At 32.1% G+C, this 20,619-nt stretch overlaps 1 protein-coding gene and 1 pseudogene across 2 annotated transcripts; one reads left to right on the top strand and one right to left on the bottom strand.

The window, feature by feature from the left end:
• The first annotated feature begins 5,726 nt into the window (after window positions 1-5,726).
• LOC100789849 (uncharacterized) lies at window positions 5,727-7,512 on the top strand. 2 transcript variants are annotated; one of them, XM_003553208.5, is made up of 4 exons: window positions 5,727-6,004; window positions 6,182-6,242; window positions 6,332-6,518; window positions 7,118-7,512. In XM_003553208.5, the coding sequence occupies exons 1-4, from the start codon at window positions 5,816-5,818 to the stop codon at window positions 7,158-7,160; spliced, it is 480 nt and encodes a 159-aa protein (XP_003553256.2). In that variant the 5' UTR covers window positions 5,727-5,815; the 3' UTR covers window positions 7,161-7,512. The 2 variants fall into 2 exon arrangements, with proteins under 2 accessions (XP_003553256.2, XP_006603985.1); XM_006603922.4 differs by having other exon boundaries at window positions 5,740-6,004; window positions 6,185-6,242.
• Window positions 7,513-8,081: 569 nt separating this feature from the next.
• On the bottom strand, window positions 8,082-15,798 carry LOC100799197 (plastidic glucose transporter 4-like; annotated as a pseudogene).
• Between the last annotated feature and the right edge of the window lie 4,821 nt (window positions 15,799-20,619).

Genomic DNA, 20,619 nt, shown 5'->3' with positions numbered 1-20,619 from the left:
AGACTGACGGTCTTACACCATTTTTATGTTGCATTGCTAGTATCGCATCTCTCCTCATCTTTTGATGCTTCCTTTATTAGGTTTTTGACATATTTCAATTCGCCCAAAGAGGATTTTGATAGTCATAATATCCCTTCCTCGAACCTTCAGTGGTTCCTCCCCTTTGAAGCGCCAAACTACTCACTTTGAACTCCTTAAAATGAAAGTTAGATCTTTTGTTCCCTGGTTGAAACCACTTGTTTGTTGGAACATTTGCTTGATGAACGTAGGACTTCCTCTGAGATACACTGGTAGGACTTCTGAACCTGGCTCACAGTCATGCTTGCACTTTGCTTCTCCTTTTCCTTAACCTTTGTTTCTTGCAATTTTTTTAAACTCTTTCGAATTTCTAACGACTCAAAAGCTTTGGATACTGATCTATCAAACATAACACTACAACGAGGACACGACATAACCTCGTTCTCATCTTTTTGTTTTTTCAATAGAAAATCAACCAATGAATCTCTTGCAAGTCGAAAAACTAACTCTTCCTCTTTTTTGAACTCCTCTAGGGCTTGGTTAACCTCTTCTTTAGACAGAGAGGTGCTCACTTTTGATGTCCCAATCGAGGCTCCACTCATCATGATTTGCATGGGTTCTACATAGTTAGCTTGAATGTGAAATAGGTTAGTGTCCACTTTCATTGTTTTTTCCTCGAACTTCAATCTACCTTTATCAATAGCCTTTTGGACCATGCCTCTGAAATGTAAATAAGTGTTAGTCCAATGTCAAAAAATATTATGAAATTTGCAACATCTTTTTTCCTTTTCTTAGTTCAAATGTAGGTATTTAATGACCATCACTAAGGAAAATTTTTTTGTCTTTCAAAAATACATCAAATATTTTATCTGTCTTAGTAATGTCAAAACTATATTTTGAGTTAGGCAATTTTTGTTTTCATCCACCTTTAACATTTGACAAGTATAAGGAGGTCTCGGGTGTAATCCTGCCACACATATTTCATCCTTCTCTTGACTAACATCTAAATCCTGATAATTTACATAATTATCATTATCTTTATATGGTTCCAAATATGAAATTTTCCCCCTTCTACTTTTGTCAAATCTTTTATGCCTTTCTTTTTCATATTTTATTTGCTTAATTCTTACTCTTTCTACTAATTATGCCATATCTCTAACTTGTTGATTCACCAACTTTTTTTGAATTGAAAAATATAAACCTGCAATAGCTATCTTGACTAGTTCATACTCAAGAATTTGAGTATAGAATCAATATTTCATTTGTCAAAATCTATTCAAGTAATCTTCAATTGTTTCACCATTGAAATGTTTAGTGGTTGTCATATCCACGAGACTAACCTTAGTCTCTCCTCTAAGGAAATGTTTATGGAACATGCTTTCGAGTTGTGCCCAAGTGTATATTGAATTGGGTGGCAATGTGATGAACCAAGTAAAAGCATTTTTCGTTAAAGAACTTGGAAAATATTTCATTTTTAGGAATTCATCAATGGCAAAGTCATCATATTCTATTTGAAAATAGACTACATGTTCTATAGTAGATTCTTCCAATTCTCTCACAAATTTTGAAAACTTATGCACCTTATATCTTTGGCAATTCAGATTGTAAAATATAATTAGGGAAGGCAAAAATAAAGTAAGGTGGTTGTGCATTTCCTACTTTGAAGCCATGCCTATTCAAAGCTTATTCGATCATTGATTGATCTGAGGATTTTGAATTGCTTTGAGACCTAAACCTCTATTTGGACCATTTGGTCCTTGAAGTATTTGATTTCATTGCATATTGGCTAAGACTTCATCTGCATTTCAGTTTCTATTAACCAAAACAGAGTTTGGTGTTTCTTTATCATTCATTATTCAAGCCGAGATATTAACATCATTTCCAGCATTATTATTATTAATAGGTCTCTCTTGTATTGGTATTTCCTAAATTACATGTCTATTCCAAGGTTGATTTCTAGGAATGGCCAAAACATCTCCTATTCGAGTTAAGATGCCATTCATGTGCTAATAACTTTTGTTGGTAGTTCTTGTTGTACACGCGGCCTCAGAAATATTAAGAAGGGGGGTTGAATTAAAATTTCATTGACTATTCCTAATTGAAAATTTCTCTTTCTTAGATATTCCCTAGATTCAATTATTTCTTTAATTGTAAGTTACTCGAATAAAAAATAAGGAGAAGTAAACATAAAGAAATATAAACACAACAGAAAGTAAAAGAGATTAAGGAAAGAGAGAATGCAAAACCGAATTTATATTGGTTCGGCCACAACCCGTGCCTACATCCAGTCCCCAAGAAACCCACTTGAGATTTCCACTATCCTTGTAAAATCCTTTACAAGCAATGAACCACATAGGAATCCCCTCCTTTGTGTTCAGTGATTACAACCAAGAAGTTATGTCCACTTCTTGCAATGAACCCCAAGGAACGTTAGTCCCTTGTGTCCAGTGATAACAATCAAGAAGTTGTACCCACTTCTTGCAATGAACCCAAAAGATGTTGATTTTTTGTGTTCAGTGATCAACCAAGAAGCAAATCCCGCTTCTTGCAATGAACCCAAGGAACGTTGGTCCTTTGTGTTCAGTGTTCAACCAAGAAGACCTTCTCTTGAAAACAGTCACCAAGAGTAGGTCTCTTGAAAAGCTTTTTGTAAGAATGGAGGAGGAGAGGAAAATAGAATAGCACAAGTTTTTGCCCAATGAACTTTTCTTGACAAAGCAAGTGTTGAACAAAAACTCTTAGAAAGATGTTGAGAATGATTGAATGAATCAATTATGAAATTCGTGTTATGGTCACATATTTATAGCCATTTGATGGCTCTTGAAGAAATCATGTTAAAAGTTATGACTCTTGGCAATTTCTTCAAAACTAGTCACTTTAAAAGTTGTGACTTTCTTTAAAACTAGTCACTTTAAAAGTTGTGACTCTTGACTATTTCTTTAAAAACCAGCCACTTTAAAAGTCGTGACTTTCTTTAAAACTAGTCACTTTAAAAGTTGTGACTCTTGGCTATTTCTTCAAAAACCAGTCACTTTAAAAATTGTATCTCTTGGCAATTTATTTTTCAAAACTAGTCACTAGTAATTGATTACCATAATGGTGTAATCGATTACACATCAACAGTTGTGACTCTTCATGTTTAGATTTTAAAACCAATGTTTAGAAACACTGGTAATCAATTACAAATATTGTGTAATCGATTACACTATTTTGAAAATATTTTATCACAAGTTGTGACTCTTGAAATTTGAAATTCAACGTTCAAAAACATTGGTAATCGATTACATGCCCATGGTAATTGATTACTACTTTGTAAAACAGTTATAAAACTGTTTTGGGCTTCTGGTACTGCCTTGTGGTAATCGATTACCAGAGAGTAAAAACTCTGGTAAAAGATTTTTCTTTGAAAAATTCTTTTGGACAAATTGTGCTATTCAATCTTTTCTTTGAAAAAATATTTTTATACTTATCTTGATGTTTTTCTTGAGGTTCTTGCGTATCTTGAGTCTTCTCTTGAATCTTCACTTGAATCTTGATTGAATGACTCTTTGATTCTTGAAACTTGCTTGAATCTTGATTCTTGACTTGAGTCTTTGGCATAATCAAAATAAGCTTGGAAGCTTTGCTTCCACAGTTCTTAACATAGGATTTAAGATCGAGGCCATATGATTTGTTATAGTATTAACCATTTCATGATTACTATGGTCTATTTGTTGTCTAAGGCTACTAATGCTTCATTAGAAACACCTGTAGAGACAATGTTGCTTTCTCCTATTATCCTATCCTCAATAGGAAGTCTTATATTTCTTAATTGGTCAGCATCATGAGAATCATTATTTCCCCAAGTTCTAAAAGCCTGTTAGTTCATCCACTGACCACAATAGGTGGTGTTGAATTTTGACTTTGATGCATAAGCAGACTCAGTTGTGGTATGTTCATTTTATTTGGCACTGATGGCATTCCCCACAGTCTGATGGTGGAAAATGGTGGGGTGTTTGTGGTTGAGATTACATTATTTTGTGGTAACTAGTTTCAACAATGCTTGTCTGAATTTGTGAACGCATCACATCTTCATCTCTTACATTTATATAGTCATCATTTGCCTAACTTGTACCCACAACCATTTCATTATTTACCCCAGAAGGTAAATTTGTTTGATTTTGTTCATTGCTGTCGAAGTGTTTGCAACGTTATTATTACTATTGTTGTTATTAGTATGATTTCTTTGACTATTGTTTGTCATTCTACCACTTCTTAACAACATACAATTTTCATTAAGACTTGTTCTTAAGATCAAATTTTTTTGGCAAACTTGTCCCACCACGCGTGCCAATTTGTTAATCATGAAAATTGCACTTACTCCTCAAAAGGAATATATTTTTTATAACAAACTGAGTAATTTTCACTAAATGATTTTATTAACAAATACATGTTTAAAGATGAGATATTGAATGAGCATTTGTAGTTTAGTATTTTTCTATTCTTAGCTCAATTGACATCTCTTTGACCCTTATTTTCTCACTTTAACTTAGTTTTAGTCTTAGGCAAATGATTGGGCTTAATTGATAATTATTGCCTATTTTTGAATTTTGTGCTTATTTGTCCTATCTGCCTTGAACAGGGCCTATAGGACACTAAAGAACTCTAGATGGATCATGTGAGTAGTCCCTGGAAAGCTAAGAAAAAAAGCTTTAACTTTGTCACAAATAAGCTTGATCAATTCTGCCATTTTGAGGATCAAATTGGGCTTGGAAGTCAGAACCTCTGCCATTGAATAATTGGGCTGCGAATTTGAGTTTTGCTTTGTGTAATTAGTTTAATTAGATAGATTACATGGACATAATCAAGGCCCATCCCTTCCCTCTTTGAGTAGTCACTGTGTATATTAGTGGAAGTTAGTTACTTCATTTTGTATAAAAAAACAAATTTAGTTACTTATTGTGCAAGCTTTAGGATGAAACTCTTTTTTCTCTTTTTCTCTCAATTATTCTTCATTCTCCTCTCTCTTTTCACTTATGTTCTTTCTTTTTCTTGCACAAATTCGTTGCAATTTCATTGGTGATGATCATGAAAGACTAAACACTCAATCAATCCAAGGATACACTCCAATCATAATGGAGAAAAATAGACAATTAAATCTTTTTTAAAAGTAATTAAACCTAAAAAATAATATATTATAAAAATAATAAGAAGAAATGTTTGTAACATGTTTTCTTTTTATTGTTTTAGAATTTTAATTTAATTTAGTTAATAAATTGAATGCAAATTTTATTTCATTCTCTATTTAATAAAACTTACTATTAATTTAATATTAATAATTAAAAGGTTAAAATATATTTTCGATCCCTTATAAATACACAAATTTTATGTTTAATGTATGATAAAAAATTTCTTTACATTGTGTCCCTAATAAAATAATAATTTTTAGTCTTCAATAAATTAAACAAATAATATGTTTACTTCATGATAAAAAAAAATATTTTTTATTAGTCTTTTTTTTTCAAAGAGACTATTCACAACGGGAAAGAAAAAAAATATGAAAAATAAATACAAAATTTGTTAAGTTATAAAGGACTAAAAAAATAACAAGAATTAAAACCAAAATTATCATTTTATTAGAAATTGAATGCAAAAAAAAAAAAAAAGAAGAAGAAAAGAAGACAGATTTATTAATTTAACATGGATTAAAACATATTTTACCCTAATCAAAATTACATCCCTGAGTTTAAGGGACTTATGGGGGGAAACTAACGAATCAAGAATGTGTATTCCAATTTCCACATGACTACATAATTAAATGGATGATCTCCAAAATATAACAGCGAATGGTGAAACCATATGCAAGGAGATGAAAGTGAACAAGAAAGAGACAATGGAAAAGGAAGAAGAGGATCGTAGAAGAGAAGCTGCAATGGCATCCTCATCGTGTCTCCGACCCAATTTTAACCCTAAAGGCATTACCCAAGACCAACTCTCAAAATTTCGTGTAGGTACCCTCTTCAATTCAATTCACTTTTCATTCGTTTCTACATCCCCCACCTTCAAAAAGCTTATAAATTTCAGATTTTTCCAACATTCTGAAACCTGGGTATGTACTGTTTTACTGTTGTGCTTGTTGGGTGTTCTGTCATGTTAACGTTCTCTGAACGTTTGATTGTGATAGGAGCTACACAAGAGGCGCTTGCAACTGAAGTCAAAATCAAAGTTCAAAACGAAATCCAAAGGTTCTTTTCTTCTTTTCTTAATTGTAATGGTTTGTGTGTTTATGCTATTGTTGTTGATTTTCTAGTTCTGTAATATTTTGGTTCTGCAGATGGGGCCAACAAAAAGTCACATGGTTATGGTTTATCAAGCCAAAACAGTGTAACTCAAGGTTCAAATGTTGATCACAGAGAATCAAGGTTGTGGAATGATTGTGAAGGATTTGATTCTAGAATTGAAGACTCAAAGGATGATGTACCTGTGATGTCTGAACCAAAGAAGCAAAAGTTACATTGGGGGTATATATATATATATAACTCCACTTTGGTTGATAGATCTTAGTTAGCAATGGTTAATTCATTTTTTTTAACTACCGTAGTTAGGAGAATGATTATGTGATCTAGGACCATTATGATTCCTACTAATCTCCACATGACATGTATTAAAATGTTATTAATACTTTCTTGTAAATTGAAAACTTGATAATGTATCACGTAGGTGTTAGTTGGGATCATAGGACACATGGAAATCACAAACTACCTAATAATTTATCCATAATTAGGGTATTTGGCTTCCTTGTGTGATCTTGAGGTATTCACACAAGTTTTGGTGTTTTAAATCAGCTATGAGACTAATCCTGAGTTCGACTTAGTCACACTTACAATCGCCCCTCCCAAAAAATATGTTCTACGGGAATCAAACTTAGTCCTCCTCGCAAGCTTAGACTGTTAACATATCACATATCACCAGCTATGGTTAATCCCTGTTTTAACATCACATAACACTGGTTGTGTTTATAGGATTGTAATTGTGTTTTGTTTATGTATATATGGTTATTTCAATTGTTTGTTTCGTTTCATGTCACAATCATTTGATGTGTGTTATTAATATTTTGTAGGCTTGACACTAAGAACAGGTGGGAGAGGAAATCTAACATGTAGATATCAACATGGAACTGAAGTGAGGAATCTGTGAAATTTGGTTAAACTGATTATGAAAAAGGGTATTATTCGAGCCAAAACACCATGGAAGTGCTCAAGAGTCAAGAGTCAAGACATTATGTTGTAGTTGCACATGCTAAGAGAAGATCAGTTATTCATGTTTTGTGGCTTAAAAGATGGCATGATTTTCATTGATATCAGTAACATTTGCCTTGGTTGTTTATAGCAAATAATGTTGGTAAATACGACGGAGCTAATGTTATATTTGATATATTAGCATTACCAATAGTGTATCCTTCAAAGAAACTGTTTGATCTTTAGACTGAAAGATAACTTAGAATTTTTGGTTTAAGGTTCTTTATATATATATATTACTCTGTGTGCAAGTGTTATTTACACAGAATAGCATCTGTGTAAGTGTATATATAGTACAGGAGACTCGTCTGCACTTTGCTAATCATTTGCCACATGTCCCATTTTTTGGATGATTTGTCAAGATTATGTTTAAAGGGACACAACATCTAACTGAATTTTTTGAAGTCACAACTGTGCACAAAGTGCATTCATGAAGGAGCGTAGTTCTTTTGTGACCAATGGTTCAGAGATCCAATAAAATCTTAAGGAAAAAAATAAATAAATTTGTAAACACCTTTGATGGCAAAAAATTTAGTATCGTTATTGTAAACAAGTTAAACTATTTGGTAACTCCGACTAAAAGATGTGCTTACATTTTGCATATCCTAGAAATGCCAGGCATAGAGTGCATATCAGGATAAATACTCACTACTATGCCACATTTTCCCTTCTGAGATGTTCCTATGTGGTTGTATCATTCGTCTATTTACTAAACAAATCCAATATTATTATTTTATCCTTACTCGTTTATTATATCAAAGGAAGATCGTGAAAATTTTCACTCAATTTTGAACATAGGATACCATACTTATTCAATTTAATTTGAAGTGAGAATGTTCTTGCTGCCTTACATTGTGACAAAAACTGTCAGTTTGAAAACATAGTGAATAGAGATGCTTGACCAAAGCTCACAAAATATTGTTCCCATATTTGCAAAGGAGCAACATTTGGTTACAATAAACAAGCTATCCCTGTTATCACTCATGCCAGACAAATGTGTGGAACAAGTAGCAAGAGCATAAAACAGTTCTGTGAGCAGCATAGGAATTATGAACACATGCATTTCCTCGAATATTTTCATGCTGAAGCACTGAGAGCACGTTCTATTTCCTCCAATGATCGACCCTTTGTTTCCACAACATTACCAGCTATGTACAAAACAGCAAGAACACAGACAGCTGAGAACCCCAAGTACACGGAGCTGATACCAAACTTGTTTACAACGCTCAAGAAGTAGAGGCCAATGACAAAGTTGGAGATCTGATAAGACCAAATAAAATCATAGTTCCATTTTCAACATAATATTTAGGCAACTAGGTATTGCAATAAGCTTAATGTAGCAAAATCGTATCAATATAATTATCATTTAGTGAGAAAGATCCAAGGAACTTCTGAAGCAAAATATGGAGTGAGGAAATTCATAGTGAAGCTATTTTCCAAGGAATGTTTCTTCAACAATAGCATTTAGAAAATAAATGTGTAGAAGGGCACAACTGTGTTGCCGAGTTTTGGGATACTTCTGTTTTTTAATTTACTTGTTTATTTTTATTTAAGAACAGCAAGTTGAGTGTTTGGTAAGCTCACAGCAACTGCTATTACAAAGTACAAAAATTTTAGTTTGTTTTAGCTTTTAAGAAGTATAATTTCAAAATTTTGGCAAGATAAAGGCCTTAACCACAGGTAAAATATTAGGTTCCATAGTGAAGTCACTCACCCAATGTGTGCCTAATGACAAAGAAACTGCTTTTGCTCTAATTCTAGAAGCAAATATCTCTGGTAGAAGAAGGGCAGGCACAGGACCAGCACCAAGAGAGAAGGATAGGACATAGCTGGTTAAATTCATAGACCATAGAGTCATCAGAAATGTGAGTCTTAAATAATAAAAGAACATATAAGTTCATTGAAGTTTAAGTCATGAAGTGAATGGAATCACTATTATTGAAAAAATTAAATGACTTACAGAACAGTCCCTAGAACAGCAAGGGTGCCAGAGTATGGTGCAAGAACCTTCCATGTAAAAGACAGAGAAAGAAGCAACATAGAAGCAGCCTGGGAGAGACATAAAGAAAAGGTGTCAATTATACAAATGAAAAATACACGATGTCTTATTACACAGCTTAAAATAAGTCGAATAAGTCATGAGTCATGACACACCAGAAATGAACTAAGCCATTGAGATGAAGATTTAGTTTGAATTATAAGCATCATTTGAGTTGTTTAAGCAACTAAGAAGAGTAAGAACAGATCCATTACCTACCAACCTAATTATGCTTCTAACATCTAAGCGTAAAATGAAATCAAGGATCATAATACTTGAAAATTACCTTTCCTTCCTTCAAGAACGGAATAAAGTTCAATCCCTTGTTTAGACTTTTCTCAAAAATGTATTGCATTGCCACATTTTTATCTTTCCCATTTTAAAATATGGCACAATAATATCTACAAACCCTTCCATTCCCTAGTACTAGCTACACAAGTGCATGAACTCTTCCAAATCACAATGTCTGACTAGCATTAGAATCTCCAGACTCCCTCTTGTAAGTAATAAACCCAATAGATGAATAGAATCAGCATGCCATGTCTTACCATTTACTGGCTTCAGTAGAAATGATATTTGCAAATTGCAATCAATCACCAAAACACTGATAAGTAAAAACTAAACATACAACTACAAAAAGTATGTGGAGGATAAGGAAATTCATGCACAAAAAAAGTAAATCAGCATACTCAAGTAGGATGAATACATTTGTTTCTCTGCAGAAGCATTTCTATTTTCTAGTATAATGTGAGTACTGATAAAGTCAGTATTACTTGTATTCATGTTTTGCCAGGTAGACCTTTCAAGTATCATAACTGAGTTGAAGGCTGAAACCAGATAGTTTCTAAATTATCAAAATGCTTATGTGTCCAAAATTATATTTGAATTACAAAGGTATATTTGGACACATAAACCAACCATGCATTATGTCACTACAGTAGTGTAAGGTATACTTCTTTTGCTCTGGACAATTTTAGCCAAGCAAGGCATAAGGCCCACAAAAATTAATATTTGACAATTAAGCTTGTGATGCTTCAGGGATGTGATTAATCCATCATGTAACATCTAACATTATATGCTTTAGGTCTAACAAGATGCGTGCTGAAAACAACTATTACCATCCCACTAAAGCTTGTGATAAGGAGACTTTTCCTTCCTTGTTTGTCCATTAAGGAGGAAGCAATACAAGTTCCTGCAACAAAATAAAACTTCAATCAGAAACAATATCTTGTTTGCGGAACATATACAATAACCTTCTTTTACTGAATGCACAATAAACATTTTTAAGAATAAAAAATACCAACCAAAAACATTTGATGCACCAACCAAGGCACTTGCTGCAACATCAGAAGCAATTCCAGCACTACGGAACACAGAAGTTGAATAATAAACTACAGCATTTATTCCAGCCAACTGCTGGAACAAGAAAAGTGCTGCCCCAACACTGACAACTGAAACAAGGCATATTTTAAGGAAGTGCTATATACTATTTCATAAAAGAATACATTTAATCAACTAAATAGTAAACTAAAAAAAAGTTGTCAGTGAAATTAAAACATGAACAATGATAATATTATTGGTAAATAATAATTCTTCATACAAATATATCAGGTAGAGAAAAGGGCCAGAATGAAATCAAACATCCAAGGGAAGTCTCGTGGGTTATCAAATCTGATCTATGCATTGGGTTTAGATTGAGCCGAGACAACTGATTTTCATGAATCATCATTCAAGATATATTATCACAATCATTATGAATTTTTCATGAACCTCCTTTACATAAACACCCTTAAAGAAAGGAAATTTTATGAAAAGAGCTTGAAAAGATGCAGCTTAGCATTATCAGCGAAAATTATTTTTGTCCATAGTGTTACCAAACCTAGAATTAGTCCTCACTGAAATTTAGCATACCTTTCCAATATCGACTACTAAACAGATCAAACCACCCTGCTTCAGGTTCTGATGAACCTTGACTTGCTGTTGTTAAGTCATGCATAACTGCAGCAACTCTTTCTTGTCCATAGAGTGTTTTAATAGCCTTTTCAGCTTCAGAGATTTTACCTTGCTGTAAAATAATACATGGAATTTTCAAAGAAAAACTACAATAAAATTTTTGCATTAAGATCTCAACAGATATACAAAAGAAGCACGTCATCTATGCATGATAAGTATGTTCTGTTAGACAATATAATAAAATGTTAATATCATAACACCATTTCAATCTAGTTTAAGCATTTAAGGAAATTTTGACAGTGTCTTAACTCTGAAGTATATCTTAACACACATAAAAGCACATCATCTACGTATAATATGTATATTCTGTTGGATTTTATAACAAACATAAGTATGACGTCTCTTACAATTTCAATCCAGTTAAGAATTTAAAAACATTAATAGTCTTAAGTATATTTAAAACATAATATAATCTCTCCTTTAATGTGTTTTAATCTAGTAGGGTTATTTGCAAGGTTGTCACCATATGATACTGTCCCATGGTTAGGTTTGTGACACAAAATTTGATAAATAAATAAAAAAAAAGCCTTTGATGTGTTTAAAAGTATTTTTTTCCCCATTAGTTTAATTGTCACATGAATGTATTGCTTCCATAACAAAAGATACCACAGAATTGCAGGAAAAACCTGAACAAGCCAGCGCGGACTTTCTGGAGAAATTGCCATTCCGAGTGCTAACAGAACAGATGGAACTACTGCAATGCCAAACATTGACCGCCACCTGACGAAATAAAATTAAAAATGAAAGTAGAAAACTGAGCAACAAATGTTTCTGGATTCAGCAAGAAGAAAATAAATTAAAAATAATGAAGGCACATTCATATTTGAATTTAACTTGAAACTATCACAATCAAATCAGCCAGGAACAGTTATTTCTGAAAAAGAAAAAATGTGCTAAAGTGTACAACTTTCCAGTGAATCCAGATGCATTGGCTGAAAAAACAAGCTCTGACTTCTATAGCGTAGAAATATCAAGTACCAACTTCAAGTATTGACAAAAAGAAGCCCCAATGTAAAAACATGGATTTAATATCATTTAGTGTACATCAAATTTTCAGATTGCTTGTTGAATAGTTCAATATATCCTTCACCATAGTGTCAGCATTTCAATATCCAAAGTATGAATGAAACTGCATTTTTATTACAAACCCAAACCACACAACTAAATTCTCTTATTCATTCATGTCAATGATGATGAGAAGATTAAATGAAGCAACTGATAATGGGACATGTCATATTTCAAAACTAAAGAAATCAATGACAGAAAATAACTACCAATATTGATGTCCAATCAAAACCTTGACATCAGTTTCTATTGATAAAATACTTTGGATATAAAATCTTCGCATAATTCTCTTCTAGGAGCATGATTTCTTCTGCAACTTCATTTATTTTTCAAATAAAAAAGAAAAACAAATATCTCCACTTTCTAGTAATATTTTACCATCTCTGGATGATATTAATCACTGGAAGAAATAAACAGCTAAAAAAGAGGTTAGGTTAAAATATTCACACCCCTATCCTCACCCCTCCCTGCCAAAACAAATAGTGGTAAGGTGAAACAACCCAATACCATATAGGGTTCCCTGCCAGAGGCAGCCCAGCCACCAGTGCCAGAAGAATCCCAATGCATATAAAAAGTTGATTAACAGATCCGAGCGCACCACGAATTTCAGTTGGTGAAATCTGCCCATTAAAAGGAGTTACCACACAGTCCACATAAATTATATACTCATGATCACAAAGATAAGAATAATATATAAAGCACCTCAGATATGTATAGTGGTACTATAGCAGATGTAACACCAATGCCTATACCAGCAAGTAAGCGACCAATGATCATTGGCTGAACACTCTGTGCTGTAGCACTGCAAATACATCATAGTTTATAATGACAGATTTCAAAAATATAAAAAGATAAAATATTATCCTGAAGACCAAGTGACTGACCCAAGAAATGCTCCAATTGCTAGAGGGATTGAGGCTAATTGAAAAGTCCTAGTTCTTCCAAATTGGTCAGCCAATGATCCACCAGTAAATGAACCAACAGTGGCACCAGCAAGTAATGTGCTGACAATCCAGCCTGTTCATGGATATTCAAGAGAAAACAATTGATAGGACATATGAAAGTGAAGAAAGATTCATGGACAAATGTAATTAAAAAATTCATTTAAATTTTCTTCTATAAAGATCAGTTAATTTTCTGTTTATGTTAACCATACCATTAACATGGACAGACATGCATACTGAAAATTTGCCCTTTATGAGTGTATTAAACAAGAAATTGCATCTTCTTATATCTACAGTTTTAGTTGCCTATAAAATCAATCAAAATTTTTAATAATTTGCGAATACACACACACACACATATAGCATGTACCTTGTAGAACAGTATTTTCAGTGATTGCAAGATCCTTAGCAAGGTATTAAGGGCGCCATTTACCACCCTACACCAAACAGGGATTGTTAGAGTTCTCCAACATGAAGATAATATTTAATGAAAAGTAGTAGCAGCTATACACATGTCTAGCAGCCAAAAAAACATAAAGACGTCCGCAAGTTACTCGTATCATTTTTATAACTTAGATGTCAACACAAAGAAAATGACATGCTGCATTGTTGTCCATTGACCCACATACTAATATGAAAACGCTATCCATACCCGAGATGATAGCCAAATAAAATGGCTCCGAGGCAAGCAACACCAACATATGGTAGAACATCTCCAGAAGATTTGCCCTGAGGAGTAGCTGGAACAACATCTTCAATTTTTCCATCTGCAACTCAATTTTACTTGCTATAAGTATCTGTATGAACATACAACTAGAAAGTTCTCAAATTTCAATTCAAATCTGAATTTCCAAGCTAAATTTTGAATTGTGAATCAGAAATCTTATAGAATCCTAAGAGACAATGAAAAACAACTTGAAATATATCATATAATTGACATATATTGTATAGTGCTCAATGTAATAGGTCTAAACTAGAAATTGACATATATCCGAAGTTAACCACAAGTCTCACAAAATAAAAAACAAGTGTGAAGCCTCTATTTCAGAAAACTAAAAACAGAGCTATGGAACAGCCAAATAAAATGCATAGAATAGAAACAAAGCAGCCAAATAATCAAATAGGGTGCATTCAGTAGTGCTCATTCATTTCGTTTTCATTTAACAATTTTAGCTTATCTAACTTTTCAATTTCTTTCATGAGAAATCATTAAAGATTAAAGAAACATAAAGAAGGAAAAATAACAATTTGTTGAATTATGTAATTCATATCAAATGATACAAATCACACTGATTCATTCACATATTGCATGATTAGTCATCTGCAATGAATCACATGATATGTATCGCTGGCTAGCTGAATCATACCTAATTGTATGAATTAAATCAAGAATCACAAATCATCTAACTAGAAGTGATATTTTACACAGTAAGCTGACAATACTGGGAAAAGCTGTTCAGAGACTTTGCAAATACAAGACTTATAAAGGCAATTTCTAGCACTAAAAGCTGTTTTCAGAATCAATTGCCTTTATAATAAGACTTATAAAGGTGATTTCCAGCACTAAAAGCTGTGTTTCCAGAATCAACGCATACACAACTGCAAAACTTAAGCATATTAATACCATTAGTATTTAAGAGCCAACAAGACAAAAGGCAATTATAAATGGCAAATTCTACAGTATATAAACTCTTAACATATAGCTCAACAAAAGAATATTATCCTTATAAATTGAATTTCCTAACTATTGCAACCATGCTGAAATTAACATTCATGTATCAACTGGATTACAAACTACAATTAAGCATCACATCATTAATTTCATTTATCATGCTCAGCATTCTCATAATACCAGTCGCCGAATTTCATGTTGGGGAAATCAAGCAACAGATTTAATTTAACTACCTGAGTCAACAAACCACATCAACAACAATAGCAAACATAGACAGACAAGCAGAGTCCTACTAGAAAACATCAATGTGGTTCAACAACAACAAAATCAAACATAAAAAAGCAACTTTGCCGCGAAATCCAAACACAGCATCATTAAGGAAAACAACACATAGGGCATCAACATGAACCAAGCACATTACATACACATCATTGGCAAATGCAGTCCAGAAAAATTCACAATAGCCAATAAACCAAACAAATCAAAGCCACCAGCAACAGCATACAAACCAGAAGCCATAACCCTCACTGATCTGGGCTTAACGGAGGGCCCAAAAATGCCACCAAAACCAACTCTAGCATTAGTTAGTTCAGTTTCCATAGTGACAGAACCAAGCCTTAACCCACAAAGATCAATGTTATTATTAGCCATGCACACTCTTCTGGGTCTCAGAACACTCCCATTTCTGAACTCTCGAAAACCCACCAACCCCCTACGACTTTGAACCCCAAAAGTAGCTTCTTCAACACCAAAAGTTGATGCCTGCATGCTTTCTGATTGAAAATTCCAATACCCATTAAATCAAAACATGGAATTTTGAAACAATCATATGTGAATGTACAAAATATGCAGGAAAAAAAAATGATGGTGGGAAATAAAAAAAAGAATGTCATCGTTAATGCAAATGAAGTAACAGATGCATTATTACCTAGTAAAAGGGTGACAGAAATTTGAAAAGGGTGAGGAAATTTTTGTGCTTCTGAATGTTGACGTTCCTAACACTTTAGAACGTGCAATTTCTTCTTTTTATCAGGATTTGTGTTTTCTGATGGAAGGAAAGGGCTTCGAAAGGATCGCTACTAAGTGAAACCAAACGACAAAGATGAAGTTGATCAAGATTTCAACTCTATTTTAAAGAGAGAAAAAAATTAGATGAAGCTCTTGGTGCTGTTTTTGTATCATATAAATAATAAATAATTTAATTACAACTTAGAAGATAAAATTTTATAATAAATGATAAGCACCATGAATCCATGATTCATCCAATCATAAATAAGGCTTAGAAGTTGTTCCCACACACTTAGATAATAGTCTCAAATATCACTAACTGAAAATAATACCGACTTCGATTCTTAAGTAAGATATTAAATTTAACGTTCATAAATATAAAAAAAACTTAGTTAAAAGAGAAGGATTTTATTAGACATAATCAGTGAAATTTATCAAGATTAATCATCCAACAAAATAAATAAATATTTTCATTACTTTATATAATAACATGATTAAAAAAAATAAGAATCTCAAATTGTTCTACTCATGGATATAGTTTAGTGACTAACACCCGGAACAATGGACCTGAAAGGTGAAGTTTGTGGATACTTTGAAGTTCTATCAAAAAAGTAAAATATCCTAATTAAAAAATGTCTCAAATTATTTTAAAGGTTGTTACTTAAAAATAATAATAATCTCAAGTCAAAATTTTGTGTTAAAAATTTGAAAAAAAAATTATTGTTCATAATATTCTTATTGTATTTTAATAGAATTATTTTAGAATGCCTATAATCTCTTAAAAAATTATAATCCTAAGTATTAGTAGTGATTTTTTTAATTAACAGTGTAAGAAGTTTTATACTAAAATAAATATCTACTAAATTCAAAATTTTAATCTTGTTATTCAATCGTGGATAGTTATTTATTATAAATTTTTAACTTTTATAAATAATTTAAAAATCATATTTAAAATGATTTATAATTAATCGACAGTATTAAAAATTAAAATTTTGCAAAACGCGTCAAAATTAAACATATATATAAAACCAAATTAAAAAAATTGGTTTTATTTTTTTTATCAAAAATAACTATTTTAGTAATTGCACCGACATTTTATGTAAATTTATATTTAATAGATTGTTGAGATACAATTGTAATTCTAACTAAAAAAATAACACTAAAAACATATAAAATTGCATTTATTTTTTTATTTTTAAGAAAAGCAAGGCAGTACTTTTTTTTGTTTTAGTGTATGCCAAGAAATTCAGAAGAAAAAAATGGGTTCCGATAGAGAGAAAATAAAATAAAAAAAGGATTATCTTACGTGGGAATTTAGGATTAGATCATGGCGAAGTGCACGTTGGTGCTGCTGGAACAGTATCCTTTCTCTCGGCACTTACTTACGTTGACGGGTCCCACCCAAAGTACAAGTGTACAACTACTCCACCACAATTTTCTCTGTCTAGTGTTTGATATTTTCATGTATCTTGTCGGATTTTAAAAAATATCGAGTTAAAAGAATTTCTTTATTGTTTTTTGATTAATTAATTTTTAGGTAGCATTTGATTTCATGATTGTTTGCCGATTGAATTAAATCGATTTTAAACAAAAAAGAATTATTTCATTCAATCTCTTATGTTTTTTTTAACATCCAATTGATGTGACTCAAAATTTTAATTTTTGATTTGGATTAGATTGATTTTTGGATTCTAATCTTATTTTTATTTTTCTTCCAAAAAATACTAAGTAAATGTTAAGATATATGATAAACATAATAAAAAATTCAAAATATCAAATATTTTATTTAAGGTTATTAAACTTGCGATTCTACATAAATTCGTGAAAGTCTCATAAATTTAACTCATAGACTATATTAATATTCCTATATATAAAATCATAACTAAATATTTCGATCCTAAAATAAATTAAAATAAAAAACTTTAATAATAATTCAATAAACTAGCATAGTCCACATCCAATCAAATATAAATTCATACAATATAAAACATAAATTCTTAAAATAAAAACATTTAAAAAAAATATAGAAATAGTTCAAATGTCCATCAATCCTCTAATTAAATTATCTCCAATATCACCATCACCACCACCATCCTCTTATTTATCTACATTACAGCTTAAAGTTGTACATTACATAAACTAAGTCATTTATCTTCTTTTGATGGAAGTGGTTTCTTCTCTTTGTATGAACCTATAAATAACATAAAAAAATAGAAGTTCATAACTTAACTAGAGTTTGATCAAATTCTACCAAGTTTACTTTGATTCTACTAAGTTTATTATCGATTCTACTCAATTTGCGATTCTACTCACGATTTAACTCGTGAAGGCATTGTGTAATCGTAAACTTGTACGATTTTATGAGTTAAATCGAGATTTTGATAACTATGATTTCATTTATATGTCATTATAATAGTATAGTGATGAAACCCTAATTTGTGGATCCAATTTTTAACAAACTGGAAAACCTATTTGAGACTCTATAAAATTGAAAAAAATAAAAAGGAAAAAGTAGAATTAGAAAATGAGATAGACAAAACAATGCCACAATCTTGAAAGATTGATAAATTGATGATGATTCGTTATCATATAATCTTTTAAATATATATTATATACTATATTAAAGATAAATTTATACAACTTGATAATTATATTTATGCATCCTTTTTTCACGAATTGCACTGATTTTAAGAATCAAATCCGATCCAATTCAATAAAAAATTATTTTTTTTCAACTTTTTTATTCGTTTGATTTTTAATTTATTCATTTTTTGGGTTTTTTTTTTAGTTTTCATTGGATTATATTGATTTATGAATACTCCTATTTATCAGTTTGATTTATGAATACTCCTTATAAGTAAAAGTTGAGCCAAATATTAAAAAAGTTCTTAAAATAAAATGTAGGTTAATTTTAGTTAATAAATTAATAAAACAAGTAATTTTTACAAAAACTAACTAGCACGATACCCCTACCTCCACACATGACTCATTGCTTTCACATGTTTTTTAGGCAAGTAAATAATGCAATATATATTCAATTTATTAAGGTCATTATTTTTTTATTGAATAATACTTATCTCATTTCATTAATAATCATGTCTGCAACACAAGGAATTGCAAGATTAAAAATAGAGACACTAGGATACATAGGAGCTACCCTCACTAATTGATAAGCAACCCCATTAACTTGGCTCTTGACAAATCCTATACCAAAGAATAAATGATGAGCTAACAACTTCCTACACTTTTGAATAGACTGCCAATGTCAACACTCGCTACCAATCTTATCTACCAATAGTTTGCAAACAACTTCAACTTTAAGAAGCACGTTAGCATCTCCCACCACAAGAAAGTGAATGTAGACCCTTGGATATTCTGATTTTTTAATCAACGATTGAATGTTTTTCTTTTATTTTTTTCTTCTTTTCCGTTTACCTTTTATGCCCCTCTTTTTCCTGATTCTCCCGGTAAACCCTAAATTCCTAATTCCTCATTTAAAAGGCTCCTATAGCAGTGGCAAACCAAAGCTCAATCAAGAAACCAAAGAACCATGACAAAGCTTCTCTTCAAGCACAATAATAAGGGTAACATTGTAAGGGAGAACATGAAGAGGGAGGAGAACTCCAATCACTTGATCTCATCCTCGTTGGTCCATAACCACTGAAACAGCCTGCACGAGTTATCCAGGGGCGACTTTTTCTCTTAGATTTGCTCCACGCACCGATGATTGTAACATCAATGATTGTCGAATTTTTGACGACTAACACTCTACATCACTTTACACGGTGACCTTGTTGGTATGGGTAGTATCAATTAATTTCTTTAAGTTATCCTCAATTGTATAGTCTCATACCTGCATAGCCTTGGGATCTCTTGCGTTCTAGTGTGATTCATCTAGGGTGTTACAATGATGATAGTGGTGGCGGTGGGCGTCGAAATTAGAGTGGTGTTTCTTTTCGGGACAACATCGGTGATGGTGCTAGCTGCGGAGGAAGAAGGCTCAAGGTTCTCTTTAAGCACAAACACAATGGCAACATTGAGGCTCTCTATGAGTGTAACAACCAGATGCAGTTTTATCTTTTGAATAGTTGTAGACGTGGTGTATGTAGTTATAGACGTGGTGCATGCAGTTGTAGACGTGCCATACTTTTAGGATTTAGTTTTTCATACGGTTTTCACTTTTGCTATATATATATATCCTCTTGTAATCCTTTGGCAGATATAACAGAACTCAATTTCTATATGGTATCCAGAGCCATAAACGTTTCCATCGTTCTCTGCACTCACTACTTTCATGGCCAACACAAGTCCTTCTCTTCTAGCTCTTGCCAACACTACCAATTCCAACCTCAATCTTCAAATCCCTTCCATTAATATCAAACTAGAAAGAGATAATTATTCCCTATGGCGATCTACCATTATTTCTGCACTTGAGACTTTTGAACTAGAGTCTTTCATTTTGAATCCTGCACCACCGATGCAGATTCACATCGTAAACACTTCTGACGGTGTGTCCACCACTGAACCCAACCCTGATTTTGTTCTATGGAAGAAACATGATCGTTTTGTCCTACTATGGATTAA

The sequence above is a fragment of the Glycine max genome, chromosome 19 (assembly GCF_000004515.6).
Source record: "Glycine max cultivar Williams 82 chromosome 19, Glycine_max_v4.0, whole genome shotgun sequence".
Lineage (NCBI taxonomy): Eukaryota > Viridiplantae > Streptophyta > Magnoliopsida > Fabales > Fabaceae > Glycine > Glycine max.
Note: the sequence above shows the minus strand (reverse complement) of the source record. Positions and strands in the feature narration are given on the sequence as shown.

Excerpts from the sequence above, each read along its gene's own strand:
- LOC100789849 (XM_003553208.5), top strand. The coding sequence starts at position 5,816 with ATGGATGATCTCCAAAATATAACAGCGAATGGTGAAACCATATGCAAG. Across the intron at positions 6,005-6,181 it reads ACCAACTCTCAAAATTTCGT|GAGCTACACAAGAGGCGCTT; the intron begins GTAGGTACCCTC and ends TGATTGTGATAG. Across the intron at positions 6,243-6,331 it reads GTTCAAAACGAAATCCAAAG|ATGGGGCCAACAAAAAGTCA; the intron begins GTTCTTTTCTTC and ends TTGGTTCTGCAG.